The sequence below is a fragment of the Stylophora pistillata genome, chromosome 8 (genome assembly GCF_964205215.1).
Source record: "Stylophora pistillata chromosome 8, jaStyPist1.2, whole genome shotgun sequence".
NCBI lineage: Eukaryota > Metazoa > Cnidaria > Anthozoa > Scleractinia > Pocilloporidae > Stylophora > Stylophora pistillata.
In genome coordinates, this window is record NC_142526.1 from 3,957,903 (window position 1) to 3,979,063 (window position 21,161).

General features: G+C 39.1%; 1 protein-coding gene across 2 annotated transcripts; it reads right to left on the reverse strand.

The window, feature by feature from the left end:
* Positions 1 to 1,772: 1,772 nt before the first annotated feature.
* On the reverse strand, positions 1,773 to 21,122 carry LOC111337517 (armadillo repeat-containing protein 3). 2 transcript variants are annotated; one of them, XM_022943840.2, is made up of 26 exons: positions 20,945 to 21,122; positions 19,649 to 19,766; positions 18,735 to 18,860; positions 17,343 to 17,411; positions 17,024 to 17,074; positions 16,819 to 16,907; positions 15,951 to 16,023; positions 15,190 to 15,279; positions 13,825 to 13,892; positions 13,625 to 13,696; positions 13,407 to 13,487; positions 12,644 to 12,674; positions 11,826 to 11,893; positions 10,991 to 11,075; positions 10,733 to 10,841; positions 9,953 to 10,062; positions 9,407 to 9,473; positions 8,625 to 8,697; positions 7,914 to 8,050; positions 7,456 to 7,624; positions 5,861 to 5,961; positions 5,497 to 5,592; positions 5,183 to 5,386; positions 4,497 to 4,659; positions 3,860 to 3,952; positions 1,773 to 3,421 (listed from the first exon to the last, which is right to left on the reverse strand). In XM_022943840.2, the coding sequence occupies exons 1-26, from the start codon at positions 20,990 to 20,992 to the stop codon at positions 3,311 to 3,313; spliced, it is 2,502 nt and encodes an 833-aa protein (XP_022799575.2). In that variant the 5' UTR covers positions 20,993 to 21,122; the 3' UTR covers positions 1,773 to 3,310. The 2 variants fall into 2 exon arrangements, with proteins under 2 accessions (XP_022799575.2, XP_022799576.2); XM_022943841.2 differs by lacking the exon at positions 20,945 to 21,122 and adding an exon at positions 20,696 to 20,837.
* Positions 21,123 to 21,161: the final 39 nt, after the last annotated feature.

Below are 21,161 nucleotides of genomic sequence, written 5' to 3' on the forward strand. Positions count from 1 at the left end.
CATAAACAGTAACATACCCAAGTTAAAAGGTCCATGAACATATTACATAATACCTATTATATAACATGTATAGCCCATTTAGTGCTCTCGGGACACACACGTGCCACTTTTTACAACGATGGGCTAATAGTACTGCTAGCCGTTTGAAAATTGTAATATTTCCTCTAGTGCAATTATGTACTGATAAGTGACGGTACTATATAAAGGTATCTGCTTCTCGATAGCGTTTGCCTTCGAGAGCTTTAACCGAATAATTTCTAATTGGAACAGTATCCTATTTAAAAATACAATGTTTGTGCAAAATGAGTCAGCAAAACCATCTTTCGCAAAACCCCTTCGTTCACCGCTTTCAAAGAGCGCTCTTTCAGTTGTTATCCTGTTTACAAATATATGGTTTTTGCTAAATTTACTCCTCCTAAAAATAACTTATTCTGTGCGTTGATGTTTCCTGTTATTTTCCTCTCCCTGACGTAAACAGATAAAAGCTCGTAAACATCGATATTACATAATACCTATTATTATATACATACTGAGATTTACACACTGAAAAGCCGCAGAGTAAATTTTCGTTCGCAAACCGATGTAAACCAATCAAATGTCGCGTATCGCTTTTCCCACATGTGAGAAAAGCGATACGTCCAATCAGGAGCCGCGTATCATGTTTTTTCACTTGTGAGCCGTACGGCAAGTTGAAGTTTTCAATCAAGGCCGGTCGGCGCGGTTTCGTACTTCGCACAAGCCATCGCTTTGCAAATAGTTTTTATTCGCATTTCTTCCATCGTTAATATTGAAAGTCCTGTCTCGGCGAAAGCCATGAGTGAAAAGCGTTTAGTTATCCACGATTCGTATCATAACTTTTGGATTCATAACTTTTGGATTTTACACACCGCATTTTGTACACCGCACAAGCTATCGCTTTGCAAATAGTTTTTATTCGCATTTCTTCCATCGTTAATATTGACAGTTCCTGTCTCGGCGAAAGCCATGAGCGAAAAGCGTTTCGTTATCCACGATTCTTAACTTTTGGATTTTATTTGAGCTCTTTCCCTTTTTACGAAGCTGCTTTCTTTCAGTGATTGTTGATTGACCGCATTTGTTTAAATGAAGCTTGTCATAATTTAAGGAGGGTGTTCAATCTCAGTATGTATATAACAAACATAATACCACAAGGAAAGTGCTTTGTACGGTGTTTACACACTCGTTGTTTTGTATCAGAAATCTCACTCGTTCGCTTCGCTCACTTGTCCGATTTCTGATACGCCACAACTCGTGTGTAAACACTGTACGCGCGCACTTTCCATGAAGTATTTCTCAGGCTATATTTACCTAATACGTGAAACACAGTTAATTCTATCGACAGAAGAAATGCATTTAGCACTGTTAACAAAGATACGCTAATAAGACACCTGGCCGTTTGTAAAGTAAAATGTTTTCTTCTAGTCATCCGAGAAGTTATGGCAGATGCTGCTAATACGAAGTGATAAATAACTGTAACATTCGACGATGTCTGCTTTCTGAGAGCGCTTGCGAGCGAGAGTTTTAAATGAATAATTTTCAGTTGTTGTTTACACATTGTAGTTGGCAGTTGTAGCTGCATCCTCAAAACCATCCATTTGGAGCTAAAGTATCCTGTTATTTTCCTGACCCCCAGAAAGAAATAAGTCACCAAGGTTAAACGGCACATAAACCTGGTGCCTATTACCCGCGACATAATACTCATGAAAGTGCATCATCTCCTAAAAATCAAACTATTTTACACCATGATAAGCTGGTTAAAAATCAATATTGGGTTTGATTTATTATACATACATTGGGAACTCGTGACTAATAGTGCAAAAAACAAAATTGATGACTGTGTTATTGTTGTGAATTCTGATGATGCAAACCTGTCACACGTAGCAGCAAAATTGATAAAAAGCTGTATTTTAATTACAAGGTTTCGATGATTATCAAATTGTAGCCCACTTTCCTCTTTACACCATGCAGTGCCAAGAAAAAGCGAAAAAACAAAGCACAACATTACAGGAAGGAAGGAGGTCAAATTGTGGGCAAAGCGTTGGTTTAAAATTAACAATTACTTGATAAGACCAAGATTCTTACCGCGTAATAGCTGACAAGGAGGCCCGAATTAACGATTAATCAAAGAAATTAAGAGTGAATAATCCATTTCTTTCGTACAAATCTAATGGTCTTACTTAACAAAAAGACGGGCTCAAGCTTTGTCCTATTAAAAGTATTTGGCTTTGTGTACTGATGAAACACGTTTAACCGTCCATGGTCTTCCTTGGTCGGTTGGCCCACATACCCACTCATGTCTAACGATACCAAAAGCTACAGCTAGAGAGAGCCATAGACAGTCAGAGTAACTGCCAATCAGATTCAGTTAGATACAGAGTCAGAGTGTGGCCACAGGGTAGAAATGCGAGAAAAGTGAATCCGCTGCGAGCAGAATTGTAGTAGATGGCACAAAAACAAAAATAATAAATTGGAGAGGTTTAGAGTCATTGCTGCATTCTGCTAAGCGTGTCACTCTCTGCAGCTTCTTTCCTTCGAACTAAAGCCGCAACAGTGTCTCATAAAATCAAATCTAAATCTAGTTTTTTTTAGTATTACAACAATACTTATCAAACGAATGCAAATATGAAGTTTTATAATTAACAATTATTCCACGAGCGCGCGTTGGATATGAGATGATAGATAGCCAACGAGGCGCGTAGCGCCGAGTTGGCTATAATCATCTCATATCCAACAAGCGCGAGTGGAATAATTGTTTTATTAAAAACGCCCCCAAGGAATTATTATTTTGTAAGAAGAAACCGGATTTTTTAGCTCCCTTTTGATTTTTAGCTGACGCGTACGCCTACCATATTTTTAGATTATGGTATATTGGCTCATATACCATAATGGCTAAGCCAATAAAAAGTCTTGAATTGCATTATCCAATGATCCAGTTTTTAATAATACACTATATACAACGAGAACGCTTCCAGTTTCCATAAATACTGTCAAATGGACACAATCCTAAAACAACCTCGGCCCACTATAAGAAAGCACAATGAGTTTACCAGCTTTACACAAAACTTAGCAACATACATTGTATAAATCCACAGATACAAATTGCAAAAAAGCGTGGAAAACACTCGTAGGTGGAATTTCGTCACGGCTCTTTACCGGCAGAAAATATCTGATCTAAAAGGCGATTTCCTCAAATATTCTTCCAAGTGTCAAGAGCTTCGCAATGTGGTGAGTCATTTGAATACTTCTTTGTAAAGTCGTCTTCGATAGTGAGTCAGCTTGATTCTAAACTGAACTAAAGCCTCTGGTAGAGAGTGGCCTCGGGCGAGTCTTTACTCATTAGTCGTCCAGGGTAGTGCATGAGATCGACGATGTAACTCTTTGGAGGGAACTTGGGCTGACCATCCTAAACAAGACAGAAAAAGACAGGAATAGCATTATAAATCGAAGTCTTCATTAGCAAGACCGAATTCCGTTTGCGCGACGGATCAATTTTCCATTGGATGTCAGAGAAAATCCGGGATTCTAACGGTTTTACTTTCAGCGCTCCATGATTGGTTTAAAAGCTCCTACCATCCTTTTAACCAATCAGGTGTAAGACTAGAGCAACCGCGACGTCTTGGTCACTACAGTTTTCCCGCGTTTCAAGTAGTATTCTTGCTTTTGCATTGAGTTCTTATAGACTCTATGATATTTTTCCTCTGCCGTGACTAGCCGTTGTTATTACTTATTCTCTGGCCTTGGACACTCAATTGAACAGAGTGTAATAACGCAGGAAAGCCGTCGCTTACGTCTTTGGGTGTCCTTGGATTTCACAACAAACCGATAATGCTACTTTCCTCACCTTCGCTCCGTCACAAAGCATCACCTCGTTCCAAGCTCTGTTATAATCTCCTCGGACTAACGAGCAACTCAAAGCAATGCGATCAGCAAGAGCCTGGAGAGAGAGAAGCATCATCAGTTAACCAAACCAAAAGATATCACAATAGACAACAGAAGTCTCGGAGAAAAAGAGGACAAGAGTTTCTTTTCACTGCCAGAGCTTGACGTAACTTCTTACTATTACCTTTTTTCTGCAACAATCAACCGTCGTAGAATTTCATGATTTTTCAGTGTCTTGCAGCCATTGGCCTCAGCAAATAATGTACCCACCCGCCACTAAGATATCAGGTGATTTTGCTCAACTCGCTCAATAATTGGTTATTACTGTTTTGCTCTATGTCAGAAATCAGCATCTAACAATTTAATAAAGCCAAGCGTCATTTTTTTAAGGTAGAGCACGGACGCGACTATGCATGAGCAGCATAACATAAACAATGGAACACTAAACGGTACTACGCATGAGCAAACCCTTATAACTCCTCAGTTTTCTTAGGTCACTCTGTGGACTCTTCTCCAATGAAAAGGAAGAAACAATTCGTCGAAGGATGTCTGATATAACTTTTGTCTGGAATGTTGACTGATTAATGGGTCAAAATTACCTTGAAAAGCAAAGCTCTGTGATAATATATTCCAGTCTGTATCTTGCCGATGGGAATAACGTTGGAATTGAGCTTCACCTTTAATTGACCGATCGGCAATTCATAGCTGAAGGTGGAGAGGGATTCACGGTCGATGGGTCCACCCATCTTGTCACTGACAAAACTACAAAAAAGAAAAATAGTTAGGATGACAAGTTCTACTTATATGCTTTGCCACTTTGCAAGACACTGGTTTGTTGAGCAAGCCATTGGCAGGTTTCTGGAATGTCCCTATCACTTTATAAACGAAGATACATTTAAAATCCTAATCTAAGGAATATTAAAGCGAGTGTTAACTCAGACACCAGTCAATTCGTTAAATTTATATTTTCACTGTCTGAATTCCAAAACTATCAACAATTCTATTTCAAGCACGATAGACAAAAAACAGAAACAGTTGTCAGAAACTGGTCCAAATGGGACGTTCAAGCAACAGACCTCGAAGCCTTGGGGCCGTGCGAAGTTGATTTTAACGCAGAGGAAGTTGCAAAAAATACTGTTTCAGTAAAATGGAGAAACACCAAAGAGACAATAATGAAACAAGAAAGAACAAAGATAACTTAAGATGTAGAGGATTAACATAAATAGCAAAAAAGACAAACTTGAAAAAGTTAAGCTCTGTTTCCCAATAGGAACGAGCTGTTTACCCTCCAAGAGCCTCTGCTTGTTCTGTGGTCGTGTTTAACGGCTGAATAGTGTTTCGAACCTCCTCAATGTAACCCTGAAGGACCTCATCCATGGGGGGCTGCCAGTTAGGCGCCTCATCTTGCTGCGTGGCTGAGACCTCCGATAAAGCGGCCTCTTCTTCCCTTTGTTTCTGTTCCTCTCGTTCGCGCATGACTTTATTTTTGCTTAATTAAGCGAAATAGAAAAATAAACCGTTAGATAAATTGTTGTCGTAGGTACATGTAGGCGTTTAGCAAACATCTCAATAGTGTAAAAGCAGCTGAAATATTCATACCTTCTCGTGTCTCGGCTTGATTTGCCTCCTTTCCCTGGTTTTTCCGAGCTCTTCTCCGGTTCCTTGGGTATAACAAGGATGGGCGAAGGAGTTTTCCTGAATGAGGATTAATGGAGGAAGATGTTAGTAGTTTTTTGACGAGCGTGGGGAAAAGAACATTTACTTCGCTTTCGGTCGCCTTACTGTTTGTCTTAAATTTTCATAGGCTCCTGGTCATTTCAACCTTTACTCTGACCGGCCATTGTGATCACCCTGGTTTTGGTTTTACGACACTCAATTGAATCGCACTCCAAATCCTAGCCGAACTACACACAATCCATGCTTGTGAACAAATGCTTTATTGCTTCCACGCTCTCAACCATACCTGTCCGCGTTCCTGGAGTTAACAAGGAGAATGGGCCTATGTGCCTCCGTTGGCAACAAACTAAGTTCCTCCAGAGTTAAGAACTTGCTGTCGGGACGCATCTGTTCAAGACAGAAACCGGAAACGAATTATAATCTGTAAATATAAACGTTAGCCTGCGTAGCTAGTGGAATGGTTCGTAAGATGGCAAACGGGCTCAAGCTATACAGTTTAAGAACTCTGTAGGGATTATACTTGTAACATTTTAAACTTTCAGTGCTTCCCAGCCTTCCCTTCGTGGTCTATTTGGGTTTTACGTCGCATGCGAGAAACGCGTGCTTTTAGCAATCACGATGAACCTTAAATTTTAACTTAAGCTTGAATTTGAAGTTGACACGGAAGCCTAAAGTTGTCGTTTCCATTTTCCTCTTTTTTCGAATTAGGTTTAAGACTTTCTTTTACGTCAAGTTTGTTGTTCTAATATTTCGCCTGGACTTTCAGAGTAGAAGGATTTCGTTTGCAGCCATAATGAAAACGAGTGCATTTTTTCATGTAACACGAGTGCAAATTACAAATAGCGCGCGTGTTGTCAAAATTTCGTCTGTCTTAACTTTCTGTAATGCTGTTTTCATATAAATTATTAACAAGTACCAACATGATTTCGAGTGTAATTTGGTGTAATAAGCACTTGTAAATTTCCAAAATATTACAAACTGAACTCCTCCTACGGGCTTGCACGTGCTGCGCTGAATCTGCACGCGCGCGTTTTCACCTCTCCCAATGTATGACGTCACATTGGCACGCCACATTTGCATTTTTGACCTCATCAATTGCTGACGAGTGACTTTCAAACTTTCTCTGGCACGAAACCTGGTTTTTGGTAAGTACTTATATAAAATATTCCAAAGACATTCACCAATTGAAACTTATAATTGGTACACGATATCCTTTTCAATAACGACTTTTTCTTTTCTCTCGCTTTTACTATGCTTGCTTTTATAACACATCTGAAATTAATAACGAAGTAAAATATGATCTTAATGGTAAATCAACCGTCATTTGCGTGTTATCTGAGTATTAATTCACGAACAATTTACAGACTATACCAAAAATATAATAAAGGGAAACGGGAAATAGATTTCGAAGACCACGCTGGTTGATTGTAGCATGTCCCTTATTAAAGAGAAGAACCAATTACATACAAGGAATTACAGAGACAGACGGACAGACGGACAAAACACACAGACAGACTGAGAGACTGACAGACAGACCGACAAACATAAAGAAGGCAGACGGCCAGACACACCCAAACATACCGAAGGCAGACAGAAAGCCAGCCGGACAGACAGACTGGCTGACAGACATACAGAAAGCAGACGAACAGACAGACAGAAGGCAGACGGACAGACAGAAGGCAGACGGACAGACAGACAGAAGGCAGACAGACAGACAGAAGGCAGACAGACAGACAGACAGAAGGTAGACGGACAGACAGAAGGCAGACGGAAAGACAGACCGACTGACTGACTGACTGCTTGACTGTTAGACGGACGATCAGACAAGCAAAACAAACAGACATACAGACGAACTGACAGACAAATGAAACAATTCCTTACAGGTCCACAGTCATAAAAGCCATCTTGAATGATGTTATTAAATCCCAATGTGCCGGTCATGGCGTACTTGGCTGGTAAGTTACTATCCAACAGACAATCCATGGCGGCTTTTGCGAAGCCAGACTGACGGGTATTTGATAAAGAAATCTCTCCAAGAATATCTAATCCCCTGTAAAACATAATCAAGTTCGGCTCTCAGTGAAAGTAGATTTAGATTACTCCTTTTCTTATGAGAACTTTGGATCGAAGCCCTTGGTCCCATGAATGCTTCGAGATAAGCAAATAGGAAGTACACGAACAAACAAACAATAACAATAACATTTCAACTTTGTTGATATATCCAAATTATTTCGTTACTCCCACCAAAGCAGCCCCAAACAGTTTCTTTCGAAACTATCAGCCTTTAAACAATAACAAGAACGACTTCAGTCTCTACGCTTCCTTCATTGTAAACTCACCCCAGTCTACAAATCTCAGTCGCGGTTGGTAGGTCATTGCCGCACTGTAACACAGCCCAGGCCACGCTTCGCCGTACATCATCATTACCTGACCGAAGTAGCTCTACCAACCGAGGAAGGCCGCCTTCGGCACGAAACTATTAAAAAATCGAATGACAGTGTTAGCAAAAAGCTGTAAGGTGTGTTACACGTGGAGTACCTTACCCACTAACCCACAGTGTAGCTAAAACCCTAAATTGTTCAAGTCTGTTATTTTCAATCCAAGTCAATCTTCTACATCCTGAGAAATTCCCATCTCTCTTCATTTAATTCTTACGTTGCTGATGTTTATCTACTCCAGCAAAACAGTAGTTAACAAAGAAATACTACTCGACGCGCAATATATATATTTGGCATAGCTCCTCCAACACTATGACTCCCAGTTCTCAGTAATCATCATACAGCTTTCCACAAATCGATCAAAAGATATCAGAGCTGTGTTGTGTCACAGCCCGAGCGCTACAGGCGACCATATTTCGTCCTTAGGCGACTTGTATAACTAAATTTTTTTGAAATATTTTAAGAGTTGGGCAACCAAGATTACTGAGGCAAAAGTCTTTGGCACCGGCAAAAGAAAAAGTTCCCTTCAAGTTTTCTTCAGCTCTTCTGTTATGATAAATTATCGGTAAACTTTACTTTTGTCATAAAGTCGTGAAATTTTACGTCTTTTACCTCGTTTCTTGAGTCTGCATCACACACAAAGGCTGCCACCGCTATTCCAGCTTTACTCTGTACTATTGCCGCACTAAAACAAAACAGAAACATGCAGTGAGCTTTCTACACGTAGCAGACCTCGATAAAAAAGACAAAAAAAATGCGGGCAAGAATGGTAATCGCTTCGGAGCAATGGTACGAGATGTCACATGATGCTTCTCTCGCAGATGTCCTGTACCATTATGACTACATGATTTCGTAGTATGTTTACAACTACATGAATAAAGGGGGAAAGTTTCTAAAGAAACTGTGGTGCTGCGTCGTTGGGGGTAACAAGGTAATTTGGTAATATCAACTAAGTTGAAATTGTAAATTGGTCACCGTAAAGAGTTAAAAAGCTGACGTTTCGAGCGTTAGCCCTTCGTCAGAGCGAATGCGACAACCACGTCTGTTTTCTTCACACTCTTCTACCGTGACGAAGCAATCTTTGATTGACACAAACTTAGCATGCACGAATAGCTCCAGTCCCCTTACAGAGGGGAGAGTTTCACACCGAAACGTGTGGTTTTCCCTCGTTGACTTGATACAGTTGCAAGATTCCGTTACAGAATCAATGAGACTATCTCCGGTATAGTAGGTCTGGCGAGCTCGGGTCGGTATGATTCGTACCGGCACGAAATTTTCTGTTGGTTTCGCGAAAAGAAATACAGAGCGAAAGCACTCAATATGAACTTGCGCCGGCATGAAATTCTGTCTGGTATCTTGTTGAAAAATAGCGAACCAATTCATGATTTTCTTACTTGGATTGCAAAGCTTGTACAAGGGCAGGCACAACGCCTCTTTGCTGCACCTCTGACCTCCACGACTCTGAAATAACGAAACAGAGTAAAAATCAACAAAAAAGCAAAGAAAGCATGGATCACAGAAAAACGGAAACTCAAGTATTTAGTTATGACTAAGGCACGGAAAAACATGCAACAAGAGTAAGGTCAAGGTCATGGAAACTGGTGTGACACACACCAAGTTGTCAAAAACACGCAAACGGCGCAAATCGTGGCGAAGCGTGGTACGGGTGCTACAAAGAAGCGCTGGAAGGTATAGATCAGATGCGAAGCGCGGCAGAAGATGACAAGACGTCAAGCGTGGGGAATAGCGCCTACGCCGCTAATTCACATTGGAGTTTTTGATGTTGTGTTGCAAGGTGCGCTGCACAGTTCTCAGTGCGTCTTTCAGCGCTAAACGAGAAATTATCCAGGACTTACGCGACAACAAAATAATTTTTCCATGAAATCAACACAAGTTGTTTATTTTTTCTCTGTAAGAGAAAGGAATTACATTGGTTTTACCTTCTGTTGCCAGGTTGGTGAGGCATACAGCTGCATTGGCCTGAACAGAAGGCTTGGCGTCATTGAGGAGAGTGATCAGCGGATCAACTCCTCCCTTGTCTACCACGTCACTATAATTGCACGAAATCACATAAATTTAGCCAATTGGATCAGACCACTGACGCGAATTAACTACAAAAACCAAACTTAAAACAGAGAAGAAACAGTGTGGGAAACGTGGCGATTACGAGGGCACGGATTGAGAAATTTGACGAAGAGCGAACTGGATTGCAACTTCACCATGTAAGTTTGACATGTTTCCGGTTTGTTTCAGGGATGATAATTGGTATAACTATGAATTCAACTTTTACCTTCAGTACCCGGTCTCTTTTAATGGAGAGATTTCCTTATAGAGTTGTTTTCAACCGGGTGTCGACAGTAATCTGAGATTACACTGGTTTTCTTTACTTCACTCGGTGATTGGTCCAGAAAAAAATCGCGCCACTCTCTCAACCAATCAGATACAGAACTGAAATCAATCACGGATTTGACGTCCGCGTTTTCCCGCGCTTTACGCAGTTTGGTTGTTTTTACTTTGAGTTCTCATTGGCTCTTTACAGAATTTTTTCCTCTCCAGTTTGGTTGTTGTGATTGATATTATTTCGTTTTACTACATTCCATCGAAAAGCAAACCGGAAAACGGAGCCCACGCTCCTTCCCGAAGAGACGGCTGTCTCTTCTCAGGGAGGAACGAAAAAGACCGGACCAGAGAAAGCGGCGGAAATCGAAACTATCTCTTACCCGCAGTTCGTATTGTTAGAAGTGGTGATATTTGCTAGTGCCAGTGTTGCTCCTTCTCTTACGTCCGGGCTGTCACTAGTGAGAAGATTAATCAATGGCGAAATACCTTCTGCAAAAGGAAAGGTAGGGAATTTTTAGGGTTTTTTCAGAACTATGTATGGTTAAGGCTGCATATTACTGAACCAAAATTTTTAAGGAGTCAAATTTTCGTGTAGGCGTCAAAGATAAAGCGAGCTGAAAGAATTCTTTGGTTCTTACCAAGTTTTCCAATTACGTCTCTGCTGCTAAGGTTCTCAGACATAACTGCAAGGGCTAAAGAAGCCGAGGCCTGGACACCAGGGTTCTGGTAAAAAAAACAGGGAAAAAAAATTCAAAAAGAATTCATCAGAATACTATCAGGACGCTTGAATACACACACTTTAGGTGTGAGCGGTGGCCAAAAGTTAATAATAAAATTTACAATAAACTACATCTTTATACCGTAAAATAGGTTGTGGTTATTCATCTTGGTAAATAACACTTTGAAACAGACATGCGATCGTTTTTCTCACGATGTGGACACCTTAGGAGTAGGTCTCCATCACTAGACGTGGTTTTCAGATGGGTCTTTACTTACAAAAAGTAAGACTTTCCAGTAGATTGGTTAATGCCAAAGCGCACCTAAAGTAGTCGTATTTTCCTCCTATTTTACTCATAAAGGACGTCTGTATTTAAATTCCCTTGTAACTGCTTAGAGAATTTTCGTTCCTAGCTATCTTAACATGGGGGTAGGTCCTCGATTTAAGGGGCACGAGTGTTGCAGACTAGCACATGCAAGTACGGAAGTCCCCCGGGCCAATATCCCTGCGTGTCTGCCTTCTTGTGCGGGTCAGTTACTCGCGAATTTGGCTATAGTTATCTTCATAGAGAAAAACAGAATTTTTTAGAGCCTTTTTTCGGGGGGGGGGGGGGATGATTCATGTAACGGACATTTATTAAATAAAACACGTACCTAAACCTGACCTCTAACGAAAACTCTAACAAGTGAAAAATTCCACAGCGAGTACTCGCCGTGTTGACGGTCAGAATTGACAAATAAAGAAACACAAGTTACCTCTATGGACAATAAGATGATCAACGTCTTCTCGCATTCCTGCTCATGAAAGATTTTACGATTTTCTCCTAAAAAAAAAATCAAAAATTATTCATTACGAATACGAGATATGCAATAAACTTATACGTAATCTAATCTATCAGTCATTTCGCCCATCCGCCGATTGTTCAAAACGCTTCACGAGGCCGAATAAACTCCAGCAAAAAACTTTGGAATATCCGCGATATTTTTAGTGATATTCCTTAAATTTCAAACCTCACACCATTATGATCACGATATTTGTTGGAAAGTTGAGGCACGATAGGAGAGCGTTTTGCTTCTGTTGCGGTAGAGAGAGAACAATATTGTCCGCTCGTAAAGCCGTACACGAGAACCCTGGAAAGTCAATATCCAACGTCCAAAAATGGTTCTGACCTGCCTGAAGCTGCTCGTGAAACTGTTTTTGCCGCGCAATTGTAAAACTTTTTTTCTGAACATATTTTTGCACCAAATGGAGGATATTGCTTAGCTCACTGATAACCAGCTTTTGTGCCTTTTGTGCGAAGAGCGTACAAGAAAAAGTGATAAATCCCCTATTGTAAAATGTAGCAACAAAACTATAAACTTTAGTCAACATGATCAGTTCTACCGTCTTATATCATAATCGCTAAACGGACATAGCCGTTTCCTATCGGGGCGGCCCGCTTAAACATCAGGGCCACTTAAGGGGAATTCCCACAGGTCCAGATCTTACAACATCACAGATATAATTTGTGCTTAATTGTCGAAACCTTGTTTCTAGATGCTGTAGGTACCAAGAAATAAATAATTAACATTACCATTTTTCGCTGCAAGGGCGATAGCTTTTGCCTGAAAGATACGAAGGAAAGAGAGTTACACGTGGGAAGAAGCCCTGCAATCAGGTGCGAGTAAATGATAAAGATAAAGAAAGTCCAATGGTCATGCATACATTAGCCTACAAGCAGCCCATCATTAGCAGCGAAGCAGGACGCGTCTCTGCGCCTAAGGTTGAAGATGAATTGAAGAGAGTTTTGCCGGGAATCTGGCACTAGACCCTTCGCTGACCTCTCGTGGGCTCGCATTTCTCGAGGTTTCACACTTTCCCGCGAGACAGAGCTGAATAACGTCTGCGCACGCGCTAAGTTTTGGCGCGGAAAAACGGATTTTGAGTCGTTCGTATGGTTGATTTTCTATTCTGTTGTTTCGAGGCGTTGTTTTCCCTGCCGCTTTTCTTTTACAGAACAACCTCCAAAAACTCTGTACACCCCCTAAATATTTCCGAAAATTAATCTTCCTCTTAAAAATTGGAAAAAGGAAAATGCCTTTGACGAGACAAAATGCCTCGGTTTTAAATGACAGCTTCTTGTCATTTTCGCAAAATTCGCTAAGTTTTAAACCTCGCACGCTTAAGCCCGCGTTGTTGACCGCATACCTTTGACGTAACATTTCGTTATTCAGCTCTGTCTTCTCACCGACACACAAACGCTCGTTCCGCAGGGCTCATAATGAAGTCCTACTCACGAGCTACATTTGTACATTTATCCCGGTCCGGCTGTGGAAACGGGTATTAGAATCTCTTACCGCATGTTGCTGAACTTCAGGAATATTAGACTCGGCAGCAAAAGCAAGAAGTTTCTGCAATCCTCCAGACGCCTGAATAAGCTAAAATAAAGGATGAAATCATTATTAGAATGTCTAGTACAGTGTATATCAAACATTGTAGTAAAGACAATTAGGTTTGAATTGGTGCAACTTTCTATCTTCTCATTGCCAACTGCCATGCAAGAAAAATTTGTTACCTGCATACTTTCAACATCCTGAAGACAATTTGACAGTACTTGCAATGCTTGCACATGCAAATCTTCATATTCCTGCAATGAAAACGCATCAGTCTATTAAAATGACAAAGGTAAACAATATTACTGGACTAGCTTAATTCAAAGTAAAAAACAGAGTTATAAAACAGTGTGTAAAACACACGAGTTACTTGCAACTGCACCTTGTTCCCGACAAAATCAACAAGTTTCTCAAGTCCTTCCAGATCACGCAAAGCTCCTCTGCTGTCAGCTGTAGAATATGAGGTATGATTGCCATGGTTGAGTAATGCTAAGAAGCCATGACATTCATCCGAAGAACTCTTTCAATATTCATACAATCAAGTTAAATTTATCTAATTATGTTGTTAAGTATCTACAGATCAATGTGAAGTGGACAAGATATGGTTCACCTTGCCATAACGAATCCGATCACAGGTATTGTTTCATCTTGCCCAACCACATTAGGCCATTCCCTTAGTATCTTTTCATTCTTATTGCCTTAATGACCCAATTTTACAAGTTAAAAGTGAAAAAAATAGAGATTATACCATAGAAAGTGCGTGAACGGTTTTTTTTTATGTCTGAACGTTTTTATGTACGAGTTATGATGCATAAAAAAAAAAACCATGCGTGAGAGCAGCGAACGAGTGAGTTTTGGTGCACTGAAAACTTGAGAATAAAAATCGTCCAAGCACTTTCCATGATATGATTTTTTTATTTATACATACTGAGATTTTTCCAAACTGACGGACACATTTCAAAGATTGGAAGTGAACGACTGTGAAAATACATCGTTCGTCTCAACAGACACAAACGACATTACTTCACAGTGTAAATCTCAGTTTGTATAAAATTAAATCCAGAATCACTATCTCTCAAAAAAAAATTGTACAACCAAATTAAATACACAATCTCAGTTTTAATGTTTAAGGATGACAACAAAATTTTACTTTTTATAAAGATCAATTAATAGTCCCTTTTACAGTTGTGGGCTTGGTGGCCAAGCCTTTGAACAGGAGTGAGGCAAAGGGTGACCCTGTTGTGATAGAGACCTGTATCTAGTTAGCATGATAACAAAGTAATTTGCATTTGAAAAGCAGCAACATCTCTATCATAACAAGGTCACCCTTAGCCTCACTCCTGTTCAAAGGCTTGGCCACCAAGCCCACAACTGTAAAAAGAACCATTCTACTTCTTTATCAGGTATATATCATCCAAAATGTTTGGGTTAGGAAGACAAATAATTGTGCGTGAGCAATCCATTTTAACCACGTTTTGTAACTCGGCATATGGACTTTTCCCCAATCCAAGCCCCTTTGATAAATTCCGCCCATTCTCATCTTTTCTTTTCTTGTTTTATTTTTTCTTGTTTTATTTTTTTGGAGAGGAGAGAAGGGGAGGCAAGATGGCCTATTGATTGACTGACCCACTTCCAGGAGCATGGTGGGAAACAACACATTTGTAGGGGATGGCCCATACTAAAAAAAAAAACAATAAAATGTGTTATCAATTTTATTACATTGTATAAGTTGGCCATAAGTTATTACCATCAAGTGTAATTTGAATCAAACACTCCAGTGCAAGCTGTTGGATGATGGCGTACTCTGAGGCTAACAGAGCCAAAAGTGGCTGCAACCCTGAAATGAAATCAAACAAGTGTACATGTGTGTCTAGTATGTACACTTGAAATGTACCAGAAGACTTCATCTAAAACATCAAAGTTTCACTGTAAACTTTGTGTGAAAAAAAAAAACGGTTTTTAGCTCTTTGACCCCCCACACTGACCGGCATCCAATTTCTCCTTATGCCATTACCCCCAAATCACACATTAGGGTCAGGAGAATTAAGGAAATGATCACCAACTAAAGAAGCTCTTGATTGTTAAACAAATTCTCATTGTCAGCACCTCAGGAAATGTATAGAGAACAGTATGGAGAATACACACACACTGATGCAAGGGTGTAAATATATCTTATTAACGAAGTGGGAGGGCCGTACTGAGAGAATATCGGTCCAAGGTCTTGACAGTGCGGACCTCGCTGCGCTCAGTCCGTACAAAAAAGACTGAGGGCCGATATTCTTCCAGTATGGTCCCGAGCAAGCTTGGTTAATAAGAGATTTATTATATGACTGAAGTTCAAATGGACACAAGTGTGGTATCATTCGGGACCATTCGGGACAGTGTCCGGTCCAATACTTAGAGAATATTGGACTGGCAATAGAGCATTTTGATTGGTTGATTTTAGTTATGGGCCCTCTGACTGCCCGAGTCGTGTAATAAAAAATGGTTAGAGGTCCATATATTTACCATTCAATTCTCTTACTGCTGATCTACTGTGGTAATCCTGAACTAGTAGTGACACAGCCTCGACAGAGTTTTTCTGCGAAAAAAAATAGGAAAAAAAAATCTAATTTTAAGAAGATATGCTAACAACATTCATAGACAACCATAAAATGAATAAATAATGTAATTGCGACTTTGAATCAGGTTGACCCTTAGCGGTCTAAGAGGGGTAAGCTTCTAAAGAAACTGTAGTGCTGCGTCGGTGAGGGTAACAAGGTAATTTAGTAATATCAACTAAGTTGAAATTGTAAATTGGCCACCGTAAAGAGTTAAAAAGCTAACATTTCAAATGTTAGCCTTTCATCTGACGAAGGGCTAACGTTCGAAACATCAGCTTTTCAACTCTTTACGGTGGCCAATTTACAATTTCAACTTAAATGATATTACCAAATGACTTTGGCAGTCTAGCCTCCCATGGCTCTTTTGCCATTATATTGTGCTTCTTGAACATAATAGTAATTCTTTATATTCTGTCTGTTTTCTTTACTCATTTCAAGGAATACAGGGTAGAACAAACAGTATAAACTAAAAACCTGTACATCACAATCTGTAGAATGATGTAAAAAGCTTTATTCCTTTAATTAAACCCTTCAAACTCCCAGAGGTGATGAATGTGTAACTTCTCCCTATAATATCTAAACATTATCCAGCAAACAGGTAATGAGAATATTCAAACTTATCAGGTGCAAGTTGTTATCTGGATCTAATATCACATTCTTGTAACTAATTTACAAGGAAATTTATGGTAGCTGGAAGGGAGAAACAATCATATCTTGGGAGTTAGAGAGCGAAAAGGAATAAGGAGCTCAGATAGAATAAACCTACTACGTACCTGTACATCACAGTCAGTGGATGACAGAAGCTGTATAATTGCTTCAAGACCTCCTAGTTCAAAAATCTCCACTTTGCAAGAAAACTCAGCTGTGGAAGAAGATAACATTACCTACAACTTTAGCATATAATATGTACTTGTACTGATAATACAGTTTGATTAATAAATGCAGCTTTTACATCCAAATTATGGAGTGTCTAATCACCTGCCATTGATGCAAGAGCCAAACTTGCAAATTCATGACACAAAACATCCTCTGCAAAATGATAAAAGTAAGTGAATGTAAGTGATAAAAAATATTTCATATCATTTCAACTAATAATGAATTAAGATCAGTTGCTCTTTAACATTGTTACAAATATGTATGATGCACGATCCTCGCAGTAGAGAGCGCCATTTATGCAATAACGAAAATCGCACCTGAAAAAAATCAGGCCTGTACGGGATTCGTATCTGATAATTGTTACAAATTAAATCCAAATTTGTTGGTTCAGATTTATATTTTATCTTTACTTTAAACTCACCGTCAGGCCCTAATAGCTCAACCAGAGGTTGAATACTAGACAGTTTTCGAAGTTCTTTTTTCACATTTGCTGCAATCAAATAAGTTTTTAATTAATTCACAAGAATTAATAACCAACAGCTTGAAAATATTCTCTAGTCTTTCAGTGATCATGCCAGCTGAAAAATGTTAACAAATAAGTGGGATAGATCTTTCTAAAATGTTACACCTAACTTGAGTTATCGTGAGCTCAGCATACACACCAGGTTGGGGAGGGGGGCGGGAGCTATGATTGCTCAATCAAAAATGCCATTTTTCACTGTATCGCCTGCTAAATGCAAAAGTTTGTTTAAAGTGAAATATTCCCCTCTATTAATTTGAACCCAGAGGCTTAGTTAGTATAACCTCTATTTGTCAGTCTGTGCAGTAAGTTAAAGATTAACCTTTTTTTCCCTCAAATTTATGACACGCAACCTTTGCACTTGGGCAATAATAATAATAATAATAATAATTTAATAAACAATATTTTATTTACAGAGGATATCACCAGTAACACTAAGTTAATTAGGGTGGTCCTCTATCTGCACCCACCCATCCCACCCAGGGGAGGACATCTATCACACAGTAATCTCGTGTGTGGGAAATTAACGTCTCCTACCCCTAACCCTGCAGGAGACAGGACCTCCATTTATTCGTCCCTATCCAAGAAGACTAGAATATCTAACCATTTCTTGTGTTATAGAAAGGTAGCATATTCTCCAAATTTTTTTAAGACCTTGAGTGTTGGTCCGGCCACGGCTCGAACCCTCGACCTCCCACACAACAGTCCAGTGCTCTATCCATTGAGCTAACCGTGACTTACAGAACAGACCTTAGACTCAGTTAGTATGAGGTATTTAACTATTTGTCCTATTATTAAAACCCTAATGTAATACAGAATCGCTTATTGGAGTCACCCATGATTTTGATCCAAATGAAATTGCATTTGAGTTCTGGCTAAATAACTATATATCATATGAATATTTATTATATTAATGCAGGTAATTTAATGATTCAGACCCACCTAATTAACAATTATTTCACGAGCGCGCATTGGATACGAGACGATAGATAGCCAACGAGGCGCATAGTGCTGAGTTGGCTATAATCATCTCATATCCAACAAGCGCGAGTGGAATAATTGTTTTATTAAAAATGTTAAATCAAATTATTAAATTTTATCAAATTTTTAGCTCCCTTTTAATTTTAAGCTGACATGTACACTTACCATATTTGTAGATTATGGTATATTGGCTGATATACCATAATGGCTAAGCCAATAAAAAGTCTTGAATTGCATTATCCAATGATCTAGTTTTTAATAATTATCAATAAACTTGCACGAGAAACATTTTTCTGTTCATGTAAGACTTACCATTCTGAGCCATGGTCCCAAGGCACATAGTAGCATTTCGTCTCACCACTTTGTCTTCAGACATGACCTGTTTAAGTAAGGGTTCCAAGACCCCAAGGTTCAACAATTCTTGTCTGTTCTCATCACCTGCACAAATTAATTAATAAATAAAATAAAATAAATAATAATAAATAAATAATAATAAATAATAAATAAATTAAAGCACATCATTTGCATCAAAGATATACTGCAGCTTTGAGAATAAGGGTAGCTGACATTTTAAAAAGGAAATAAACAAAAACCACCAGTACTGGGGCAACATCTTTACTGTCAGTGTGCCTAACCAAAAATATCAACCCAGAAATTGACCTTAATTTTATTCTAGGTCCCTCATCAGCAGGCTGACAGCTTAACCATTGGCTCATTATTGACCAATTACACCGATCCCTACATCAATCAAACATCTCAACCAACAACAGTTCTAAAAAGAAAGCACTTACAGGGCTATAGACACTAACGGTAGCCAACTAGCCATAGAGTTGTAGAAATTCAGTTTTAGCTGGTGCTTTTTTATTTCCTCAAGCCAGTTTGGCTAATAAACAAACTGAAATTGTTGTAACATCTAAGATATGTCGCAAACCATTTGGCTGGTAAGTTGAAAAGTTAGTGTCGAGCCCTGATTTAAAAGTTTAATAATTATTTGACAGTCACAGCTTTCTCTGTGTTCTGAAAAAAGAAAGTAAATAGCAAATAAATAAAACCTGGGCTGTGGTCTAGCAGTGCCCGGTGGCCCCTGGCGCCTTACTTTTGCTCTTGGGAAACTCAAGAATCTTAGTTTTTTTCATAAAAAGCATATGCTGGGCACCCTGGATTTCACAGTTTCAGAGCACTGGGCTCCCGTCAATTTTTCTTAGAGCACAGCCTTGAACACTAACACTTTTGTGCAAACTTGTACAGTGCTTCACACGCTGATTGAAGGACATGTTCTTCTGGAGAGTCTAGCATCAGAACAACTGTATGGGGCTTCTTGCTGACAAGTTCTAAAGGGTCAAACTGTTAAATTGAAAATGATCACATTAGTTTCATCAATAATTTCTGTCAATATCAAAACAGGTTTTAACCTTTTTTACTCAAAGATAGGATAATTCATTCTCCCTTCTGGTTGCCTGCAGTTTTTACACAGAAATTCATTACTTGACAAGATAATTCCTCACTTTTAGTTAGCTTGATATTAGTTAATTGTAATGTAGCTATTCAAACAATCAAAATCACATTGTAACATTATGTCATAAATCTTCATGTTCCACAAAAGAGGTCTAAATTAATCTGATAAATAGGCTTCAAGGTAATATCCAGTACCTACATCATTAATTTTTCTGATCATTTTCAACTAGTACCCAAACAAATAAAACTTAGATGTTAATTATGGGTTGCAGTAATTTATTTCCCGTTACATGCGTAGCCAATAATAACATTTATAACAGCTGATGCGTGTGACCTCGATGTATTAACACTAGCTACTAAGGGACTGACCATAAATCATAGAAATTGATGTACATGAATTGGAATGCTTAGTCCGAAAACTAAAAACACATAACTGGAAAACTTAGGTAACTATTTATGCGACGCTTTCGGCTAGATTTTAAGTCTATTTCCGAGAAGCTGTTGATGAAATTTAGAAATAGAGTCTTAATAATTTACAGGTTTTGAAGCAGTAGAAAATGATAAGCGTTCGCAGTTAAAGAAACATCGATACAGCGCTCAGAAGTACAATTTTTATGCATGTACGTACAGTCCAAAACTTCGAGGGGGTAATTTGTTAAACGCACGCACAACACCTTCCATCGAAAGGCCACGTTCGTGACAAGTTTGGATGAAGAAAAAAATCAAACTCGAGTGATGGTTCATATTTTTGTCAGTCTGAAAATCATGTAAAACAGTATTAAAATAATATTTCACTTCGCTTATGTTTATGTCCATACCTGACTAAAATGAACCATAATGTTTTGCAGCTTCTGCACGACTTTACCTAAATAATCCTTGACGATAGCTGAACAATTTCTAATTAAAGAACTCTCTCGGTACTAGGCCCTGTTATTTGATCGCGGATACCGCAGATACCATGGATTACCTAAAGGGATTCTTAAGTTTCCCACAAGTTCATGAAGTCAACTTTTTCCCATACTTCGATTGGTGAATTTCGCATTCACTTTTTTTGTAAAATAACCAACCTCGTCTTTGGCTGGAGTTTCTGGTTCTTTCGCCTTCTTCTTCCCCATGACTCTAGAAGGTTACAATGTAGTCTTGTGGTTGAATTATGGACTTTCTATCGAAGAAAAAGAAATTCAAAACTGTACTAGAAAACCACCGAAATGTACCGCCATTTTACAACTAGACTCTTGTTGCTATAGTAATTCGACGCGTTAGTGCTCAGATCCAGCTCGGTGA